This window comes from Boleophthalmus pectinirostris, unplaced genomic scaffold (assembly GCF_026225935.1).
Source record: "Boleophthalmus pectinirostris isolate CB_2022bp ecotype Guang Dong unplaced genomic scaffold, ASM2622593v1 HiC_scaffold_18, whole genome shotgun sequence".
NCBI classification, from domain to species: domain Eukaryota; kingdom Metazoa; phylum Chordata; class Actinopteri; order Gobiiformes; family Gobiidae; genus Boleophthalmus; species Boleophthalmus pectinirostris.
The window spans coordinates 10267561-10290894 of NW_026571133.1; the positions used below are offsets into that span (position 1 = coordinate 10267561).

The window sequence follows — 23334 nt, forward strand, 5'->3', positions numbered from 1 at the left end:
ACCCACAGGTTGGCTGGTGTGATTCCAGCTCCCACAGATGAATGCTGTTGTTGTGTCCTTGGGCAAGATACTTAACCCACGTTGCCCACAGTGTCTGCGTACACTGGTGTGTGAATGTGTGTGTGAATGGGTGAGTGGTTCCTTGTTGTAAAGCGCTTTGAGTGCCTTGAAGGTGGAAAAGCGCTATAGAAAAATGTGACCATTTACCATATTTTTAAGCTTTTATACTACATTAAAACATTTTTGACAGTTTTTTTGCTGTCACCAGAACATGTAGACCACCCCCCACTGCAATGTCACTGCAAAATATCAATCGATCAGGGATATTATCTCATCACACCTCATTTATTAGCTTGTTATTTATATTTTAGTTGTAGGGGTTATCAAAAGAATTGCAAATCAGATACTAATCAATACTGGAAGTAAAACTAGGTGTGCATCTGAATGAATTTGATAGTGTTGATTAGTATCAATGCTGAAAAAATAAACATACCGTAAATAGGAGAAAATTGTACCTTGCCTGTAGGGTTTTAGAACGGTCATGATCTCTATATAAGAACAAGTGATCTTATTCCTTCGTATTAAATCGAGTTTAAAGTTTTAGTATTGTGGTAAAAGTAGTTAGTATTAAGATAAATCGCTGTAGTTACCCTTCACTAAAAGTACAATGTTTAAATGTTTTCACCAGTAGTGGTCCAGCAGCTGATAGAGTAAATTCTCTTCTTTTTTTTCAATTTTAAAATTGCTTTGGCTAATGGAAACTATATGGCTTTGCAGTTGCAGCCTGCGGGCTATGAAAACGGAAATGTTTCATTTTTGCTGTTTAAATCCAATCTCTTTACAAATAAATTGTTTTCTAGATTACATTAACAATAGGGTATGTAGAATTCACTGATTATAGACGGACTGCAGTCACCCTTCACTCTGAGTTGCCTAAACCTTTTGAGAACACGCTCATTCTCATTCAGAGAAAGTCATTTTAGGTTTATTTCCAACTGGGTTTAGTTGGATTTGGCAACCCAAAGTACGGTGCTCATTAAGCTCTGTGATTACATAATCGCCTTCAGAACTAAAAAAGTAAAAGTGAAAATTCTAAACCTTTAAAACTCTTGATATTTGTGGATAGTTCACATGACATTAAATGCAGTACAATGCATGACTAAGTTTTGACTTTCACAAATCCAGGGAGGAGGACCCTGGCGGTTGTGACTAAACTGGACTTGATGGACGCTGGCACTGATGCTATGGACGTCCTGATGGGCAGAGTCATTCCAGTGAAACTTGGTATTATTGGAGTTGTGAACAGGTAACCAATATTTAATTTGCATACTTGTAATGTTATTTATATTTGAAAAAAGTCTTTTAATGATGACACCAACCTATAATTTATTTTCTGAGATTACATTGTTTCTTAAATTATTGCTTCCTCTCAACCCCTGAAAGATTTTTCTTCTCTTACTGAGTCTGACCAGTGAGTCGTGACCAACAGTCTCTCCATTATGCCCTGAGCACATGGACATAATTGATCACTCTTCAGGTAGCTAGTCAAATGTATGCTGTATGCAAGTTGGCTTTAATCAGATGATCATTGCCTTTAAAAATTACAGAAATATGGTGATGATGTAGAAGTTAAATTATATAATACATCATTACACAGATGCAGATTTATATTAAATAAGGTTGTTAAAAGTCTCGGAGCTCACCTGGAATACCCTTTCGCCCTGTGAATGCACCAGATCACCATTGTAAAGTCTTAATAAAGCTCAATGTCACCACGGTGATGAGATCTGAGCGCTCTCTTATACATATTTAATGCAGGTTCAGCGGGGGACGTATTTGCTCTTAATATAATACACCTAATACATCTTCAATATGAGATTATCATTTATGAAAAATTAATGGATGACATTATGCCGGTGTTAAACACTTGAATGGGAAATATAATAGAGATAAAATCAACTCTGTGAACTCTGTTTGCTTTTAATTTCGTCTGATTGCTTTTAATCTCTTTGTTTAATTAAATCTGAACTTTCAGGAGCCAGCTCGATATCAACAATAAGAAGTCTGTAGCTGATTCTATTCGAGATGAACATGCTTTCCTGCAGAAGAAATATCCCTCTTTAGCCACAAGGAATGGAACCAAATACCTGGCCCGGACTCTCAATAGGTACACAGCTCTTGTTTTCAATTATAGATGCGCTGTTGTAGCTTGAATTATAAAGTCATAACTTATTCATTTCATCATATCACTCTGATAAATGTTGGTATTCCTGTTGTGTAGCAGCCGCTGTGTATTAAAGTCAGGAGTTGTATTCTTGAGTGACAAGGTAAACTGCCAAAGAGCTACAGATAACACTGAGAGCTGGTGCCCTTTGCTGTCATTATGTCAGGTTACTGATGCACCACATCAGAGACTGCCTCCCGGAGCTCAAGACACGGATCAATGTTCTGGCGGCGCAGTACCAGTCCCTGCTCAACAGCTACGGAGAACCTGTAGAAGACCAGAGCGCCACGCTGCTACAGCTCATCACCAAGTTTGCCACTGAATACTGCAACACCATCGAGGGCACTGCCAAGTACATAGAGACTGCAGAGCTGTAAGTAGTACTACTGCAGGTTGGCCACTTGGTGGTGCTCTTGGTACAGCACACTCTTGTGCAAAACAACTGCATTGGTTTCATCATTTGATATGATCCGACTTGTAAGTTGAGGCACGCACAGATTGTGTGAAGGAAAAGCTGACAGGAGAGATCGCGGCGGGTTCACATCAGAGCTAATATCCAGGCTGCTCTTTTTCAGGTGCGGTGGAGCCAGAATCTGTTACATTTTCCACGAGACTTTTGGCAGAACACTGGAGTCAGTGGATCCTCTGGGTGGCCTCAGTACCATAGATATTCTCACCGCTATAAGGAACGCCACTGTGAGTGTTACATCACTATGCCACTGCAGTCTGTCACTCCTGTTGTTCATCACAGCGCCCCCTGTTGCTGCTGTGGTTAGTAGCTGGTTGCCCTGAGTTACACTGTCTCTGTTCTAGGGCCCGCGTCCATCCCTGTTTGTGCCTGAGATTTCCTTTGAGCTGCTGGTGAAGAAGCAGGTGAAGCGTCTGGAGGAGCCCAGTCTGAGGTGTGTGGAGCTGGTGCACGAAGAGATGCAGAGGATCATCCAACACTGCAGCAACTACAGCACTCAGGTGAGACATGGGACAGGGTCAAGAGACATGGACACGGGACAGGGACACGAGACGGGGACATAAGACAGACCAGAATCAGTGACAAGAGACAGGGACACAAGAGAGGGACAAGAGAGTGGGCCAGAATCAGGGCCAAGAGAGAGGGACAGAATCAGGGACAAGAGGCAGGGGCAGGAACAAGTCCCATAGGCCAGAAGACATTTCCATACAATGGAAGACAAGCTGCCTGTGTCCCTGGTGGACCTGTGTACAAGATAGAAACACTGAAACATGCTGTACTGGACACAATGAACACATTGACCATATTGACAGTAAAATCCATCATTCACTTTCATTCACAATGACTAATACATCATCATTGCTCTAGTATGGGACCACTTGTATGAAATGAAAGTTTCTGAATGATAAAGGGGTTGGCAAAAAAATTAATGTCACAATTTTCTAAGAGCTTTTGTGTTTTTAATAAACCTATGTGCTCTTTCTGAACGTTTACTCTTCATTGGGATTAGTTAAAACCACCTGTCAGTCACTCATAAAGCATAAAGAAGGCTGAACAATAAAAGGAGTGGGTGGTGGATTGTGTCTGTTTTTGACCATTGAGCGCCATTAAAATGAGTGGCCAAACCTCCTTGTCAAAGCCTGAGCTCGTCAGATCTCAGAAGCTAAACAGGGCCAGGCCTTGACATTTGTAGTTCAGGAATACAGGTATTTTCCATCAACTCAGTCTAAAACTATGGGGTTTATTCTCTACCCAAACACATAATTTATAAATAATTTCACATAAAGTTTTAAAGTACAGTACAATTCCCATGACGCAATACAAAAATATGATTCATGTTGAAATCTTTTGCTGCAGACTCTACATTGCTCCTACACACAGTTTATCATTACTGCCTTGGTGGGGCTGACACAATGAGGATAGGGTTTAAAATGGTCTTAACATCCATAATATCATTGTCTTGGCTGAGCTCCTATTACCACCACACTGCAATCTGCATATAAGTAAAACAAAGGAGAGCCTAAGGACACATTATTCATAGGTTTTTACCCTCCAGCTCCCTACCTGTGCTATTGTTTATTCTACATGCATTTTGTATATGGTGAATATATTTTGTATTGCTTTGACCTACAGGAACTGCAAAGGTTCCCCAAGCTGCACGAGGCCATTGTGGAGGTGGTGACATCTTTGCTGAGGAAAAGACTACCTATTACAAATGAAATGGTATGCTTTTTAAAAATATGTATATATCAGTATCGCTTGCTAATAACTATATCTTAATTAGCCTTAATAAAGCATGAAAGAATTGATTTATTATGAACAAATGGTTTATTAAGAGGTTCATGTACCCAATTCGTCCCCATGTACTACAATACAGATATAAACAACTCTTTAGATCAAAATACGTCTTCTGTGTGCTCTCTGCATCTATTATGAAGTGGTAAAATGTCCGATAATCAGGAAGTGCGTGTTAAGACGATAGTTGTTGGTAGTTGTTGGTCTTTGAGAGTTGTGAAAAGCACTTTAAACTTATCGTGGTGAATAATGCTTAGAATCAAAAAGGTGACTGAGGAATAACTTTGCAAACCTTTTAAAATGAACTAGTTCTGTTTTTAATATTTTTAAGAGAGTAAAAATCTGGTACAGTGCCTTTAATAGCCACTTACTCAATAACCTAACCCCGTGAGTAAGTAGCCTGAATCATATTTAATTCATAATGAACAAAATAATTTATTAACTCCTTCTTCATGCTCCATTAAAGCTGTCAATAGTACAGCTAAAGGTCCTATAATACACAGAATTTACACTTGTGAGCTTTAAGACATGTTATAATGTTGTCGCTTTATCAAAAACATACCTGGAGTTGTGCTTTGTTTCATTCACACATGTTTGAGTAACACTTTATTATTATGTCTACATCTGCAATGCTCAAAATGCTCTTGTTGAAGCAGTAGTTTTCAAGTTTACAGCTTCTTTTACCTTTAGTTCAGTAGAGATTTGAAATTGCAGGGCTGAAATTATCCAAATGATTGTAGTAAAGATGTATGGAGTAAATTTGCAGGGTTTGTGTAGCCTGATTCAATAGGTTGGTTTCACTTCGTGGAAACTGTCTAACCTCGCAGCATTACGATTTGTTCGCGGGTAAGCGGGTACGTTTTTATTTCACCAGTCGTCATTTGGTTGTGACATATGTAATGTTATTATTTTATCTTATGCTTGGTCTGCATTCAATGTTTAAGCAAAACTATTATTAAACATTTATTTTAATAAGAAAAGTTTAACATTACATATATCGAAAGAAGAAAAAACATGCAGATGTTGTTGACATTTTTCAATAAATATCTAGTTTGACCCACGACTTAGTCCCAGTTTTTAATTTTGGCTCTCTGTGAATTTGAGTTTGACACCCCTGGTCTAGTGTATTCTGATTCCTGACCTAGTTGCTGAAGAGAAATGAAATTGAGCAGAGATACTAGGTGGTGCCAGCCTGGCTAGGGTTTGTGTGCTAAACCTATGTGAATGAAACAAAACACAACTCCAGGTATGTTTGTGATGAGGAAACAACATTATAACACAGATCAGAATTCATCTATATTTTACAGAGTTACTTTATTAGGCAAACTCACCATGTTTTTGTCTTTTTGTTCCAGGTCCATAACTTAGTAGCAATAGAGCTCGCCTACATCAACACAAAGCATCCAGACTTTGCAGATGCCTGTGGAGTTATGAATAATAATATAGAGGTATGTATTAGCATCTCAGTATCTAATAACACACTAGCTTTAGCCTGACTTTTATATGAAAATGTTAAATCAAATCTTGCATGGGAATTTAGTATTGTAATAAAAATTAAAGACGTTTTCTAAATGCTTTTTCCTATTTAATGTCCAGTGAATGAGGTTTGGCACTTTGGGTAAAACCATGAATGCGTTTAACATCTGTTTTTATGTGGTGAGCAGGAGCAGAGGAGGAACAGGATGAGGGAGCTGCCTGCATCTGTCCCCAGGGATAAGGTAAAGATTCACATATATTTAAATAAGGCAGACTTCCTGTGTGCTTAATATAAAGAAGACTCATGTTAATCACTTTTAGCACTACAGGATGTGAACCAAATGATCAGGAACTTTACCCAGCATCTCTCAAAATGTCTCCTCTCTTTTTTAAATGAGGTCACTCGGTCCAGCTGATCACTCTGATTCCTCCAGTATGTCTGTATTCACTGTTTGGGTCAGATGTATGTTTGATCCCTCTTAATCACTGCAAACCAAATATATTCAAGAATACGATTAAAGACCCCTTAGTCAGCACATTTTTAAATTTAAAACTTTTTTATCGTGGAAGGCCTGGATGCTTTCAGCAGCAACTGGTCATTTAGGACTCAGAATTGTTGTTACACATAACTTGTAACATAAAACAGAACTTGTTTGAACTGTGTATTTCCATCATAGACTGTATAAAAGAAGTGGACTAAGCAAGTGTGACGTCACCCACAGGGTTCAGCTCCTCTCAAATGAAGCTCCCGTTGCCATGGTTACAAGAGCAAATCAGGAGCAAGGCTCCATATTTGGAAATCCGACCGCGAGTATCATAGCAATCACAAGAGCCAATCATGATTGAGGTTGTTAAATGTGCCTGCCCTTCTCACAGGAAAGTGGGAAGGGGGCTTACTTAGCAACGAAACGCACAAGCTATCAATCAAACCTGTTGCTAACGCTAGCGGGAGCGACCTCGGAGAATGAAGGCATCTGATTGGTCCGTTATTTATGCAACAAGATCCCAATGTAAGTCAAATTGGAGCCAGGGTCAGAAGCAGCCGGAAGAGCCTCCTGGAGCACTTCCTATTTGGAACGTGGCAGCTAACGCATTAGCTATGTCCACTCATATATATACACTCTATGATTTCCATGGAACATGCTGCTTCCAGGAGTTACATAATGTTGCTTTGACCTGAACTGTATTAAAATTTAAACACAAAAACCTAAAACAATGGTACAATTTAGTACAGTAGTACATAGAAGGCCACACCTTCACACCTTCACCGTCACCTTAACCTCTCCAAACTGAGCACCAGTCGCCTTTTCTCTCCCTACATTTCTTCTCAGAGCGTATTTTTGTCTTCTCTTTCCCCATTCCCTCTCATTTTTCTGCTAGTCTGTTGGCAAAGGCCCGGCTGTGGCCCCTGGCGAGCCCCCTGTGGCTGGAGCAGACATGGTAGGGGCCAAGGTGGGCATGTAGGCTGTGGCTCCCTGGATTGTAGCCTGTCTACAGGCTGCTGCCGGGGCTGGGGGTGGATGGATGGATGCATGGGTTACTGCTGTGTTGGCATGAACACTGAATCTGTGTGCTCACGTCATGCTCTTGTTTTGCTTCCCTTCAGCCTGCGTGGACTTGCATTAAAAAGACAAACATATTCTGCACCTTGTTTACTGACTTTCCCTGTTAGGGCTGTTCAATTTGAGAAAAATATAGTTCACTTGCAAATTTTTGTACTATTCTAACTAATTTGTTTTCGAATTTTATGTTACTAGAACAGCGCCCATCCAGGAGCCTTAAAGATTCACTATGTAACTTTTTTCTGATGAGGAGTCGACACCTGCTTACCTTTATGCTTTATCTTTTGCATATATTATAATACAAGTATTATACTTATAATATATAAATATACAGAGACAAGCAGATGGACCAAAAAAGTTGCATAGTGCACCTTTAATATTTGAGAGATTATTGATAATAATTGCCAAACTATTAAACTTTTTTTGCATTTTTGTAGAGAATTAAAGTACAGGCTTGGCAAGTTTTTGTTGTTTGCAAAGGGAATCCTGTTACTTGTATAATTGCAGGAGCTGATAATCAAAGGTCCTGTATTATACAAAACTAACTCTTGTGAGCTTTGAGCCATGTTATAATGCTGTTACCGCCTCAAAAACATTTGTGTTTGGAGTTGTGTTTTGTTTCATTCACATTGAGTAACCCTTTATTATTAGTCTGGCTCCATCTACAAAACTCAAAATGCTCTGTGGTGTCATGATGAAGCAGTAGCTTTCAAGTTAATAAATCCTTTTACATTTTGTTGAGTAGTGTTACGACCCCAACCTGGGCTTTGTGTGTGCTTGTGTGCGTGTGTGTGTGTGCTGGCTCTCTCCCCCTCCCCTACAGGTTCCAGCGAGTGGGAGGGGCTGACCATTAGCTGCACCTGGTAGAGGGCACACCATCCTTAAATGCTGGCCGCTGGAGACTGCCCATTCCTGCCCATGCGGCCACAACTTTGCCTGCATCCTGTTTTTAATATCTATTTATGTAATCCTTTTTAAACATGTGTGGACTCCATCTTGTCTGAACCCTGAGCCAGTTCATGACAAGTAAAGATAGGAAATTCCTGAACTGGAATGAAGTGAAGGTGTATGGAGATTAAATATGCAGGTTTTGTGTATTAAACGTGTGAATGAAACAAAACACAACTCCAGGTCTGTTTGTGATGAGGTAACAACATTATAACAGAGATCAGAAAATAGTTTAATATTTGAGACTATTCAAATTGTGATTTCCGTTGCAGCCTTACCATCCCTTCTGATCCCATTTCCTTTTCTAAACTTTTGTGATGTTTTTTGTACCCAAGCATATTGGATAGCAGGACAGTTGTTCACAATCAAAACCTCTATGGGCTGTAAGTGCACAATTTAGAACAAGTGTAACAACAAGTACAAACTCCCTCCCTACTACTGTGTTTTTGTAACTAGTGCCATTGTAGCAATTTGTTTCCCTTATGCTTATCTGCCAATACAACTGTTCTTCAGAGCAGATATTTTAGTCTTCATTGCTTTGTTGATTCTTCTTATTTCTCTACAGTTTCAATATTAGACCATATATTCCTAGACGAATTGTTAGCATACTTGAAATAATTTGTTTTTCTTTTACTTTGCAGCCCATTTATTTTAAAATAGTTAAGTCCAATAGATTTCTACTGTGTTTAACTGGAAGCTAAATTTGTACATTGTGCCTGTATCTACTTATTTCTTCATATTTTTAATCTTAGAACATGCAAATATTCTTAGTGAGATTGTTAGCACATAATTCAAAGTTGTTATGATAGTTGTATTATTTTGCGGCCCTTAAATTTTGTAGTAACCACATAGATACGTGTTTAACTAAATGCTAATTTGTTATAGTCTTAGCTGGAATATATACTTAACCTGTAGCTACTTATTTCTTCATATTTTCAGTGTTCAAACATTGTGTCACAGTGTAGTTAGGTGAAAAAATCTGTTGCACTATATGTTTTTGTCTTAACTGAATGCTAACTTGCTATATTTAGCCTGTAGCTATGTATTTCTTCATATTTACAATCTTTAAAACAATCCTGGTCAGATTAACTTGCTATATTTTGCCTGTAGCCACATATTTTATCATATTTACAATCTTTAAAACATTCCAGATTGTTAGCGCATATTTCAAAATAATTACAACTGTTTGATTGTTATAGGTGCCCTTAAAATATTAAATTAATACTATGTGTTTAATGGAATGCTAATTAGCTTTAGCTCTAATCTATACTTTACCTATAGCTACTTATTTTTTTATATTTTCAATCTTCAATCATTCGGATGATCTCTGTTAAATTGTGTCAAACTAGTTAGCGCAGATAGCGTTAGTGAAGTTAGCGCAACAGAGTTTTTCACCTATGTGTTTTATGTCTTAACTGAATGCTAACTTGCTCTATTTTTCCTGTAGCTATAGTATTTCTTCATATTTACATTCTTGAAAATAATCCTGGTCAGATTGTTAGTGCATAATTCAAAATAATTACAACAGTCTGATTATTTTGCGGCCCTTAAATGTTGTAGTAACCACATAGATTTCTACAATTTACAAACTGAATGCTAATTTGCAATAGCCCTGGTGCTATATTGTGTCTGTAGCTACTTATTTCTGAATATTTTCACATTTAGAACAGCATATATTCTTGTCAAGTTCTTAGCGCATAATTCAAAAAAATTATCACTGCTTGATTATTTTGCGCCCTTTTAATATTGTAGTAATCACATAGATTTCTACTGTGTGTTTAACTGAATGCTAATTTGCTATACTGTGGTGCTAAACTGTATCTGGTTACATGCTGCCATTCTGACATATTTCATTTTCATTTCCATTTTTTTATCAAACGTACCTGCACTCCAACATTTTTATATATTTTTTTGCCTTGGTCGGAGTGATGGCATGTTAGCTTTTTTTTTTTTTTCAACATTCTGCCATTCCGACACAAGGTAATTATTAAGTTGCGGCAGCTCTTTTTTCAGGGAAATGTTTTCAGAACTGGCAGCGTAGGAGATGTAGGAGGGGCGTTGCGTACCTCGGCATAGTTTAGTCCTGGTTAAATCCTGGTTTAAACCTGGTTTAGTCCTGGTTTTAGCTCTGGTTTTAGCTCTGGTTTTAGTTCTGGTTTTAGTTCTGGTTTTAGTCCTGGTTTTAGTTCTGGTTTTAGTCCTGGTTTAGTCCTGTTTTAGTTCTGTTTTAGTCCTGGTTTTAGTCCTGGTTTTAGTTCTTGTTTTAGTTCTGGTTTAGTCCTGGTTTTAGTTCTGGTTTTAGTTCTGGTTTTAGTCCTGGTTTTAGTTCTGGTTCAGTCCTGGTTTTATTTCTGGTTTAGTCCCGGTTTTAGTTCTGGTTTTAGTCCTGGTTTAGTCCTGGTTTTAGTCCTGGTTTAGTCCTGTTTTAGTCCTGTTTTAGTCCTGGTTTAGTCCTGGTTTTAGTTCTGGTTCAGTCCTGGTTTTAGTTTTGGTTTAGTCCTGTTTTAGTTCTGATTTAGTCCTGATTTTAGTCCTGATTTTAGTCCTGGTTTTAGTTCTGGTTTTAGTTCTGGTTTTAGCTCTGGTTTTGAGGTGCCCATGTGGGTATACAAGGCATAAAGTTGACGCTCCAAACTATTAGTAAGTTGTCAGAATGGCGACATTAAAGGTGTCAGAGTGGCGGTATGTCGGAGTAACAGTTGTACCCCACTATATCTGTAGCTACTTATTCCTCCATATTTTCACATTTAGAACATATATTCTCATCAAGTTGTTAGCACATAATTCAACATAATTATAATAGCTGTATTATTTTTCACCCCACCACATAGACTTCTACTGTGTTTAACTCAGTGCTAATTTGATGTAGCCTTAACTCCAATCCATACTCTGTCCGTAGCTACATATTTCTCCGCATTTTCAATCTTCGAAGATTAACTATTCCCAGTCAAATTGTTAGCACGTAGTTAGCAGAATTTTTTTTTCACTTATATGTTTATGTCTTAACTGAATGCTAATTTGCGCTAGTGCTATTCTGTGCCTGTAGCATGTTGTGTGCGTTTTTATTCTCAGTGCAGTACATGCCTGTGTGGTTTCCCAGTGCATTCAATCCTAGCTACCAGTCCTTGTTAGCCTGAATATTAAGCAATTGTTAGTTTTCTGTCTGGTCTTCAAAGGTACATTGTGTAACTTTTTTGGTGGAGGGTCCGTCAAATGCTTTTTTCCATGGATATGTCATTGTTCTGCCTGGAATGTTCCACAGTTTGACATTAAACAGTTCTACCTTACATTTATTCAATTACAGGAGGTTTTATAGCTCAGAAGTACCTAGAAGAAACAGATATTCATACTCTACACAGATCTGACCTGCAAATTGGGAGAAAAGCAGCTGGAAGGTCCATCAAATACTTGTTGAGATGTTATCGCTTTGCCTGGAATGTTTCACAATATGGTATTAAACTTTTCTATCTTCACGGAGACCAAACCAGACCAAGTTACAGGTCAGATCTGTGGAGAGGCGACCTCGCTCACAGTCAAAATGCCTGTTTTTTTGTTTTTGTTTTAAAGCCATTTCTGAGCTATAAAACCACCTGTAACTGAATAATTGTAAGTTAGATCTGTTTATTGTCATATTCAGTTCAATTCAATTCAATCTTTATTAAGAGCACGTAATATCTGGTTCATAGTATTAAAAAGAAAATAGTAAGAATAAAAAAATGTAAATATACAGTGCATGTTATAATGTATACAGACAAGAGCGGCAGTGTCTCCACAGCTTAGAGGTAAATCTGACAGAGCTCCTCACAGGACACACTAGAGCTTCAATGATTCGATTGCTCAGATTCATGGCTCTACACATAAATTAATAAATACAACATCTGATCATGACAACACAGGGTCTCACACCAGAATTTACAAACATTTCACTGGCGCTACAGAACCTCAGCACTTTCAGTAAGCTTCTCAAAGAGTCATTATAGGCCACTGTCAAACTCTGCAAACTCTTTTTCTTGTAGTTGCGCCAAAGATGTGCAGTATACATACAAGGGTGAGCAGAAGCATTTAGAAAGAGATAGATAAACTGTGTTGGTCCACAAGGGAAATATTTACATAGTAGCTCACACATCTCATTATATTATTAATAAGAAAGAGAAAAAATATAAATGGTAATAATAAATTCAAAATAAACACACGTAGCAAGAGACTGGTGTCAAATAAGGCATAATTATATAAATGTATATGTACAAGAAATAAGTAATTAAATTAAGTAGTAAGTAAGTAAATTAAGTCATAAAATTATCTCAGGTAAAAGAGATCGTAAGGAAAACAGTGCAAAGATGATAGGACATAGAGTTATATAGTGGAACATTCCAGTGGCATATCCATAGAAACAAGCAGATGACAGATCCCTAACCAAAAAGTTACAGTGCATCTTTAAGCGATAGTTTGTTTTCTATCTGGTGGTTAAGGTTTTATATTTCTGTTTCTCTTCTCTTCTCCAGGCTCCAGCTGCCGGTCCCCAGCCTGAACAGGACGGCACAGGGAACTGGAGGGGGATGCTGAAGAAGGGAGAAGATGCCCCGAGCTCTGGCCCTGGAAGTCCCCTCAAAGGAGCTGTCAACCTTCTCGATGTGGTAACTAATGTAAATCTGCATAACCAGCACTGCCTGAATAATTAAAGTCATACGCTCATTAAAACATGTGTCTGTGGTCTAGCCTGTGCCAGTTGCCCGGAAGCTGTCTTCACGTGAGCAGAGAGACTGTGAGGTCATTGAACGCCTCATCAAATCCTATTTCCTGATTGTGAGAAAGAACATTCAAGACAGGTACAATAAATATTTAAAAGTTTTCTCCATAAAGCTGTTATTTTATACTTGTTTCTGTATTATTTTAAATGTCTAACAATGTTGACTCAGGGTATAGTATTTGTAAATAAGTTCAGAATTGATTTCAGCCCTGGAATTGACAATCTCTCCTAAACAACTTCATGACATCTTGAGGTTTGAGCTTTAGAGATGTAGTCAGACTAATAATGCAGGATTACTAAAACGTGTGAATGATGGTATGTTTTTGAAGAGTTAACGGCATTATAACACGACTAAAAGCTCACAAGAGTCAATTTTGTGTAATACAGGACCTTTAAAATCCATAGAAAAATTTACCAGCCTGATAATTTTAGTTTTGAAAGTTGACTCAGGGTATAGTATTTGTAAATAGGTTCAGAATTACATAATGCCTTTCATTTTTATAGCTAGTGTTTGCTTTTGCTTTTGACAATATTATGTAATTTGCAGTACAAAAGACTTTATGTAATAATACCAAGAGATCTTATTAGGGATGTAACAATCACCAACATATCGTGATATCGAATCGTCAGAGTTCTTACAATAATATCGTGGACCATCACAATATATCGAATTACAAGTCTCTTTGCTTACATTAAGAGTTATGGTGCAGCAATAGAAAAAAAAAGACAGAGGGAACTACATAGGCCATGATCCTTTGCTCTGTTTCAGTGCAGACTACAAGAAGAAATAACAGCTCTAAGCACTTTTAATTCTTAGTTCTTTAAATTAAGTCTTGTCAAGGCATTTTAAGAGGAAAAAGTTGCATATTATCAGTTTCAGCTGTTTAGCCTCCACAAAATATTGCAATAAATATCGTACCGTGAGATGTATATTGTGAAAATTTTGTACCAAGAGATTTGGATATTGTTACATCCCTAATCGTGAGCCTCCCCTTCATATCTTGAGCTTTCCCACGATATCACAATAAATATCGTACCATGAGGTGCATATCGTGATGATATCGTATCATGAGACTTGGATATTGTTATACCCCTAGGTCTTATAGTTCTAATATACAGCATATTAAGACATTTTAAACTTTTTTGTCTCTCTTTTATGTTCTATGCATTTTTTCATACTAGTTTTTGATACTCATTTTACTATTGATTTAGTTTCTGGATATCCTTTTCTTTTTTTTTTTTGGACAACCTTATGCGTCTTCCCTGGGGTAGACTGGCAGAAACAAGGCTGCCAATGGATACTTTGCATTGGCATCATGCTGGGGGTGTTCTACATGTTTGTGCATAGGTGGAACGTTCACCAGTTGCCATGGAGACACAGTGCACAAATTAGCAAACACAACCAAATAAGTTTTAAGATCATCTGAAAAAATACAAAGTGGGTGTAAACAGCACATTTTCAGGAGCCCGTGGTCAATACGAGCATTCATGGTTCTGTTTAGGTTTAGGTGACTATAATGTTATTTGAACAAGAGTCACTCACAAAGTCAGTTCTTTCTGGTAAGGTTACGTTAAAAGATTAAAGTAATAAAGCCTCAGACAGAGCATGCCTACAGTTACCATCACACCCCCAGGGAGTATTTAGGACATCAGCTGCAAAGTATCAATAATACACCACATATACATGCAAACTCTTAACGTCCTTGCGACTCACCTCTTCCCAAACCAGTATTCAGAAATCACTTTATGTTGGCTCGCTTTATATTTCATTTTTCTGCACCGTTTTCCAGTGAATAAAACATCTGCAGTACTTAAAACATAATTAGTGACAATCCACAAACTTCAGATCTTCAAGAGAAAACAGCAGATTCAATATTACATTCCCCTGTGATTGCACATTATAGCCACTCTCCTAAAGCGTTGGCATTAGCAGGATCGCATACAGTACAGCAGAGCCACCTGGCAGCTCACACTCCAGTCTCTCCATCTGTGGAAATCAGTCGGCCATCTTGCCTCCGTGTTCCGAACCAGCTGCTCTTTCTGTCTGTTTGCTCTGCCGCACGACGGGCACAAGGTCTCAAAAGTTTGACAGACAGCGTGCACGGCATTTGTGACATATTAAAGATGCACTATGTCGCTTTTCTGGTACTTGCTTGTCTCCATGGAGATAGTACCATTTTGCCTAGATTATTGCACAGTCTGGAAATAAACTTTGTAATCACGGTGGAGTAGAGCTGGGTATCATTAAGAAGTTGCCGATACATACATACGATACATACCTCGATACAGCCCACCTTCGATTATATATGATATATTTCAAATCAATTTGATACGGTTCAATAAAAAATAAAGGCTAAATCATGTCTGTGATACTAAAAGTCTTTGTTAAACCACTTCTTATGCAAAGAGAATATGAAACATAAACATTTTAATCTTCAAAACAGTGAAAATGTGTTGCATAAACGAGCTTTGTTACTCTAAACAAACAACAAAACTAGCTCTGTGACAAAATAATTTAGTAAAATATACCAAAAAATACTCTTGGTGATATATTGATACAGCAGCCCATGATACTGATACTGTATCATCACATTAAACGATATGATATATTGATATTTTGATATTTTTGCACATCCCTACTGTGGAGACAGGTTAAAGGTCAGATCTATGGAGAAATGGAGTTCTACATGTATGTGTTTTGACGGATTTTTCACCAGTTACCATGGAGACACATTGTATACATTAGCAGACATAGCCAAATTATAGACAGAACTAGAGAAAAAATGCAAAATTGATTTAACCAACACATTTTCAGGAGCCTGTGATCAATAGGAGCGTCCATAGTTCTGTTTAGGTGTTTTATTTTCAGCAAAAAGGTAAGAGCGACTAAGAAAGATCACGTAATGTTGCAGTGGTGTTTCTTGCCAGCTGAGCTACAAAGGTTTTGGCTCTGCTCTCCCACCTGCATTGTAATATAACATAAAAAAGAACAGAAATCAGACTATGAAAAGGACACAATGGGGCAAGTGCAAGATCAGCCATAGTCGTGATTTTATCTGGATAATTTCACTGCCCTAACTCTGTCCTTGTGTTGTCCTCTGCAGCGTGCCAAAAGCTGTGATGCACTTCCTGGTGAACCACGTGAAGGACAGTCTGCAGAGTGAGCTAGTGGGACAGCTGTACAAGTCTGGGCTCCTCAACGACCTCCTCACCGAATCGGAAGACATGGCGCAGAGACGCAAGGAGGCTGCAGATATGTTACAGGTTTGTACAGAGATGGTCCAGTATTTGTTGTGCTACCTAAGTATTGCTTTTAGCAGAGAGCCAGTCACATGTAGTTATTCAGTACTTGTAGTAGTAGAGGTAGTTGTTAGTACATAAGTAGAAGTGGGAGTGGTAGTACATAGTACGTTGTACGTAGTAGGTAGTAGTTGGTAGTAGTTGGTGGTGGCAGTAGTACTAGGAGGAGGAGGAGTAGGAGGAGTAGGAGGAGGAGGAGTAGGAGGTGGTACTTGTTAGTGCCACTGGAATGTGCCACCATATTGTATTAAACTTGGTTATTTCCATAAAAACATGTAAAACATGTATTGCATGTATTTCAATGTATTTTTGAGAAATAAAAACTTTAATTGAAGTAATGCAAGATGGGTATGTTTAATGACGTACTGTGGAATATTGCACACAAAGCAATGGCAGCAATGGCATTTCCCCTGAAAGTTACACAGTGCACCTTTAAGAGTTTAAAGGGCCCATATTACGCTATTTTTTGGTCTATGTTATAATGTTGTTTCCTAATCAAAAATAAGTTTTGTTTTGTTTCATTTACGTATGTTTAAGATCCAAATCCTACATATTTAGGCTGTGTTCTTCTCTCAAACAGAAAATAATCTGTTTACCTTGTGATGTCACGTGGTAATAAAAGTGCTCCTCTGTGTTTTTAAAACCCATACACCTTCACTAGAATGATTTGGATAATTGATTGATGATTTTAGCTGTGGAATTGACAATCTCTCTTGAATTGAAAAGGTAAAAGATAGCTGTTAACTTGAAAACTACCTCTACATGACATCACAAAGTGGAACAGAGCATTTTGAGCTTTGAAGAAGTATACTGTAAGTATTACTACCCAAACGTGTGAATGAAACAAAACGCAACTCCAGGTATGTTTTTGAGCAGGTAACAACATTATAACATGGCTAAAAGCTCACAAGAGTCAGTTTTGTGTAATATGGGACCTTGAAAATCCATAGCAAAATTAACTAAAGTTCACAAATTAGTTTTCAATGTTTCTAAATTTGTAAAATGTTAATTAGTCATAAATAATACTAGTATCAGTAGTTGTAGTAGTCACTAGTTTAGTTTAGTTTAGTCTTGGTTTAGTCTTGGTCCAGTCATAGTTTAGTCCTGATTCAGTCTGTTGTTTTAGTCTCTTGTTTTAAAAGTCTCCTGTGTTTGTCTCTTGGTTCAGTCCTGGTTTAATCTCTCGGTTCAGTCCTGGTTTAATGCTGGTTTAGTCTCTTGGTTTAGTCCAGATGTATTTCCTGGTTTAATCCCAGTTTAGTACCAGATTTGATGTATTGATTGTGAAGTGTGCCTTGGAGGGTAATAAGATGTGGTAGTTTTGTCAGTAGTTAGTAAGTAGAAGTGGTAGCAGAATCACAGGTTCTTGTAAAGCCACTAGCTTGAGAAAAAGTCAAAGTATTTTCCTGTGTGTGTATTGTTTCCACAGGCATTACAGATGGCCAGCCAGATGTAGTCTTAGTGGGTAGTACTTAGTAACAGTAGTAGTTGTGGTACTGGAGGTAGTTGTTAACAATTTGTAAATTGTTCTATAATGATAGTGGTGCTAGTAGAAGTTATTGCGGAACCACTAATTCAAGGAAAAAGTCAACTGATTTTCCAATGTGTGTATTTTGTCCACAAACAAAGAAGAAAGAGCCAGATGTAGTAATCTGGTAGTTGTTAGTAGATAGTAAATCAAAGTAGATGGCAGGAGGAAGTATAAGTTATTATAGAATCACTATTTGGAGGAAAAAGTCAAATATTTTCCAGTGCATGTATTTTCTCCAGAGGGGCTGCAGAAAGGCAGTCACATTTATTAATTTAGTAGTTGTTAGTAAGTAGTAAATAGTATTAAATGGCAGTACTTAGGAAGGAGTGGTGGTAGCAGAAGTAAGTTATTGTAGAACCACTAGTTTGGGGGAAAAGTCAAATATTTTCCAATGTGTGTATTTTGTCTGCAGGCGTAGCAGAGAGCCAGTCACATGTAGTAATGCAGTACTTTTAGTAGTAGAGGTAGTTGTTAGTAAATAGTAGAAGTAGGAGTTGTAGTAATTGGTAGTAGTAGTAATTGGTAGTAGTAGTAGTAGTAGTAGTAGTAGTAGTAGTAGTAGTAGTAGTAGTAGTAGTAGTAGTAGTAGTAGTAGTAGTAGTAGTAGTAGTAGTAGATGGTGGTGGTAGTAGTAGGTAATAGTTAGTTAGTAGTTAGTAGTAGATGGTGCCATTAGTTAGTGGTAGTAGGTAGAAGGTTGTGGTAGTAGTAGGTAGTGATAGATAGTAGGTAGTAGTAGTAGTAGTTGTAGTAGGCAGTAGAAGTATGTAGTAGTAGATAGTAGTAGGTAGTACAAGGTAGTAGTAGATGATAGTAGGTAGTAGATAGTAGTAGGTAGTGGTAGATAGTAGTAGGTAGTAGTAGATAGTAGGTAGCACACGGTGGTAGTAGATAGTAGTTAGTAGTAGTAGTTAGTGGTAGTAGGTAGAAGTTGTTGGTACTAGTAGATGATAGTAGGTAGTAGGTGGTAGTAGTAGATAGTAGTAGGTAGTACAAGGTAGGAGTAGATGGTAGTAGTAGGTAGTGGTAGGTGGAAGTAGATGGTAGTAGGTAGTACAAGGTGGCAGTAGATGGTAGTACAAGGTAGTAATAGATGATAGTAGGTAGTAGTAGTAGGTATTAGTAGGTGATAGTAGTTGTAGGAGGTAGTAGAAGTATGTAGTAGTAGATGATAGTAGGTAGTAGTAGGTTGTAGTAGGTGGTGGTAGTATGTAGTAGTAGATGATAATAGGTTGTAGTAGTATGTAGTAGCAGATGGTGGTAGGTAGTAGTACATCGTAGTAGGTGGTAGTAGTATGTAGTAGTAGGTAGTAGGTAGTGAGTAGAAGTGGTTCTACAAGTTATATTAGAAATGTAAGTTTGAGTAAAAAGTCAAATGATTTTCCCTCATGTGTCTTTGTCCGCAGGCGCTGCAGAAAGCGAGCCAGGTGATCGCCGAGATCAGAGAGACACATCTGTGGTGATCACTATCTCCTCATCTCTCTTCATGCCTAAGGTCCGACGCTTCACGCTCTCACGTCCAAACTTGAATTCTCCAAATGCACTGATCCTTATTTAAACATATTGTTGGTATTATCTCGGCCCGTAGCCACCTGGATCAAATCTACTGTTTTTATTTATACTTGAGTAATGCTTGTTGTATTTGAGAATGCACTGCCTATGTTATTGGTAATGTTAAAGTTGCGTTGTGTAACTTTTCTGTTTGAGTGTCCGTCAAATGCTTTTCTCCGTGGAAAACTGTTGTTGCTTTAACTGGAATGTTTCACAGTATGACATTAAACCTTTCTATCTTCCTGGAGACCAAACCAGACCAAGTTCCAGGTCAGATCTACGGAGAGACAATCCCGCTCACAGTCAGAACGCCTGTTTTTCTTGGTATTTTTGAGCTATAAAATCACCTGTAATTGAATAAATGTAAGATGGAGCTGTTTAATGGCGTACTGCGGAACATTCCAGGCAAAGCAGTGATCATAGGCATAGGCCCCATCCACACTAGTACGTATTCAAGTCGTTGATCCAGCACTGTGTGGACGCCTGAAAACGCTGATACGCTGACGTAGGTCTATGCACCGCGAAGTAATTCACCATCAAAACGCTAAGAGGCTAGAATATATGTCCATTCATGTATACGGTTTATGCTTATGACCTGCAGATGTATAATCTCTGAAAAGTTTAACATGAACCATCTCCAACGCGACAGAAGCACAGAACAGACTCACCATCAGCAGAACACCCCTCTGTCACAGAAAGAACACTTATGATCCACTGAGTCATGTCCTTTAGTCCGAGAGAAACTGAACCGCATCAGCGCACAATAGCGAGCTGTTTTTTGAGCGCTTAGTTTATACAATTTAGCCATGTGGTTTTAAGTTTCGTTTCTGTAAAATGTAAACAAATATGCTCAAAGCTGTGTGGATAAGGAAGGATTGTGGACACAGAAATGACGTGTTTCCGATACGGTGATTCACTTCAGTGTAAACGTAATCACAGAAACAAGCAGGTGATGGACCCCCAAACGAAAAGTTACACAATGCGTCTTTACAAGTAAGATATTTAAAACTAGATGCCACAACAAGAAAAATACAACGTAAGGAAATATAACGTTATTATTTATACTTGAGTAATGCTTGTTGTCTAGAAGTATTTGAGAATGCACTGCCTTTATCATTGCTAACGTGAAAAGTAAGATATTTAAAACTACTAGTAGATGCCACCTGTAGCTTCTGAAGGTACAAAGAGTGCAGCCAGAGAAATACTGTGACAGACTGCGGTTAACCAATATGGAAATGTACTTTCAGATGAAGTGGAAATTCAAAAGTTTCACTGCTGTTTTTGGCAGCTACACAAAAGCATTTGATATCGTTTTGGCTCAAGATACAAATATATTATTCATCTAGTCATAAACCATTTTCCTTTAGGTGTACAGATCAAGTTCAGGAGAATTGGGGACACTGTGTAAAAACGTCACTGCAAGACCAATAAAACTGAATTTTATTCACTGCTTTATGCTGCGTTGGCTGGTACGGATGTAGATCAACGCAGTATTTTGGGTCATAGATGGGGCATACCTTGGATTGTGGCCAGCTAGTCGTCAAAATACTTAGATATACTGTACACATTAAGAAAACAACTCGGCATTCATTTACAATTGAGATTATGAACAGTAGTATTCTATGTTTTGAATAGTGAAAAGTACTCAAATAACCAGGAGACCAAAACACATGAATAAAGTGAAGGCAAACGTCATTGGAAAATTATTAAAGCACATTTTATTCAGTGTAGTTCAACCTAGTACTTTGGGTCATAAATGGGGTATACCCTGGATAGCGGTAGCCACTCTGGCGCCACCTAATGTCTCCAATGAATTTAATTTCTCTCCAGCGACTAGGTCAGGAATCAGACTACACTAGACGGTTCGCAAAACCCCCAGAAGTGCGGGTCCAGGCACCGGCCAATCAGTGAAGAGCCATATATTTTGTTTTGGCAACGATTCCCGAGATCGAGGATTTAAAGCCGGAACAAAGAGAATGTTTGGTGAATTTTATCAAGGGGAAAGACGTTATTGCCCTTCTTCCTACGAGATTTGCTTAATATACCAGTTAGCCCCGTTAGCAGCGCATTACATACCTCACGACCAAATGGCAGCGACTGGTTAAATGAAAAAAGTACCTGCCTACCGTCAAGCGAACAAATTCTAACTCTGCGAGGTCAGACAGTTTCTACAAAGTGAAACTGACTGATGAATCAGGCTAGGATAGTGGTCAGCTACTTGTTAAAATACATAGATATACTGTATATATTAAGAAACAGAAAACAACTTGTTACAATTCAGGTTATAAAAAGTCTCTGTTCATGGTTTTCAGAGTGAAAAATGTAGTATTCTATGTTTTGAATGATAATAAGTACTCAAAATTGCACTGATAAACAGAAAGCCAAAATTCATGAATAAAATGGAGGCAGATGTAATGGCAGAACTAAAAAAAATCAGTTAATCTTTTTAGGGTTGGCTGGTACTGTTGTAGATTAACCCAGTACTTTGGTTCATATGTGGGTTATACCCTGAATTGTGGACAGATACGTAAATATTAAGATACTAAAACAACATTTAGAAGCATTAGTTTACAGTTTAGATTATAAATAGTTTACTACTCTATCTGTGGGGTTCAGATTCAAAACAAATATTCTGACTACTGAAACCATGTGAAGAAAGACTTTTTTACACAGGGTCCCAGCTTTTTGTGAAATTATTTTGCAGTAGGAGTTCAGTTTGAAAGTATTTGCAGGGATTGTTTATGTTGTAATGGTTTTCATTGCATTTGTAGCTCATTTGATACTTTGTACATATCTTCATATATAATGTACAGCTCTGGAGAAAAAAAATGGAGTAATTTAATGTTGAATCTCCACAACCGTAGGGAAAAAGATCTTGACAACATTAAAAAGTTAAGTTTTAGACATAATAGACATTGCGTTTATACCATATCCATATCCATGGAGATGTTATTGCTTTGCTTGGTGTGTTTTCAGGCTTTATTTTCTTTTAAGGCAAAGCGTTATCATCTCCATGGAAGCACACCGTGGACCCTGCACCACAAAAAGTTACATAATACACCTTTTAATCACATTATTCTCCATCCAGCTTATATAATACATAATACTTATTCTATTTGGTGTTTTCTCCAGAGCTGTATTGGGTTGCGTTGACTTTCTGTAATAATGTAAAGAAGCCCACTGGTCCTTACACTGTGTTGCCATCTGAACCTTTATTTATTATTCTCGTTAAATGTGATGTTGTGTGAATATTGTTACTGCACTGCTGCCTGACTATTGGTGCAGCAGCTCATTTAATTCTGTTGTTTACATATCACGGTCATGAAACTCGTGTCATTTCTAGTGCACTGTGTGTTGCCATTGAGAATAAATAGAGGTATTTTATTGCCATTTGAGCACATTGTTGTCGTTGTTGTTTTGTTTTAAGATTGCGGCTCGACTGAGATAAACTGACATTAATAACAGTGTTTACAATTATTTTTCATTGTTTACACTTTAATTAATACGCCGCCCGCTGCTAATGTTTTGACAAGTAATTTAAAACTGCTGATATTTTTATTTCATGCTAGACTTCCCTTGGCCCTGTCTAATCCTTCAGCGCAGTGTAGTAAGAGACCTGAATATTTCTTAAAGATGCGCTGTGTAACTTTTGTGTTGCAGCGGTTTCCCACTTGCTTGACTTCATTGAGTTGGTATTGCTTTACCTTGAATGTTCCAGAGTATGGCATTAAA

The 23334-nt window shown here is 37.9% G+C and overlaps 1 protein-coding gene across 2 annotated transcripts in view; it reads left to right on the top strand.

Annotated features, from left to right (window-relative positions):
* LOC110164842 (dynamin-1-like protein) overlaps nt 1-23000 on the top strand; it is a 28356-nt gene extending 5356 nt beyond the window's left edge. Inside the window, exons 7-18 of one of the 2 annotated variants that reach the window (XM_055153261.1) lie at nt 1186-1306; nt 2036-2167; nt 2391-2597; nt 2800-2920; nt 3038-3193; nt 4326-4415; nt 5843-5935; nt 6152-6205; nt 12976-13116; nt 13190-13299; nt 16325-16484; nt 19458-23000. In XM_055153261.1, the coding sequence (XP_055009236.1) occupies nt 1186-1306; nt 2036-2167; nt 2391-2597; nt 2800-2920; nt 3038-3193; nt 4326-4415; nt 5843-5935; nt 6152-6205; nt 12976-13116; nt 13190-13299; nt 16325-16484; nt 19458-19514 (1442 nt within the window). In that variant the 3' untranslated portion in view covers nt 19515-23000. The remainder of the gene's footprint in view (nt 1-1185; nt 1307-2035; nt 2168-2390; nt 2598-2799; nt 2921-3037; nt 3194-4325; nt 4416-5842; nt 5936-6151; nt 6206-12975; nt 13117-13189; nt 13300-16324; nt 16485-19457) is intronic. The other variant, XM_020929978.2, reaches the window with a different exon arrangement.
* Nucleotides 23001-23334: the final 334 nt, after the last annotated feature.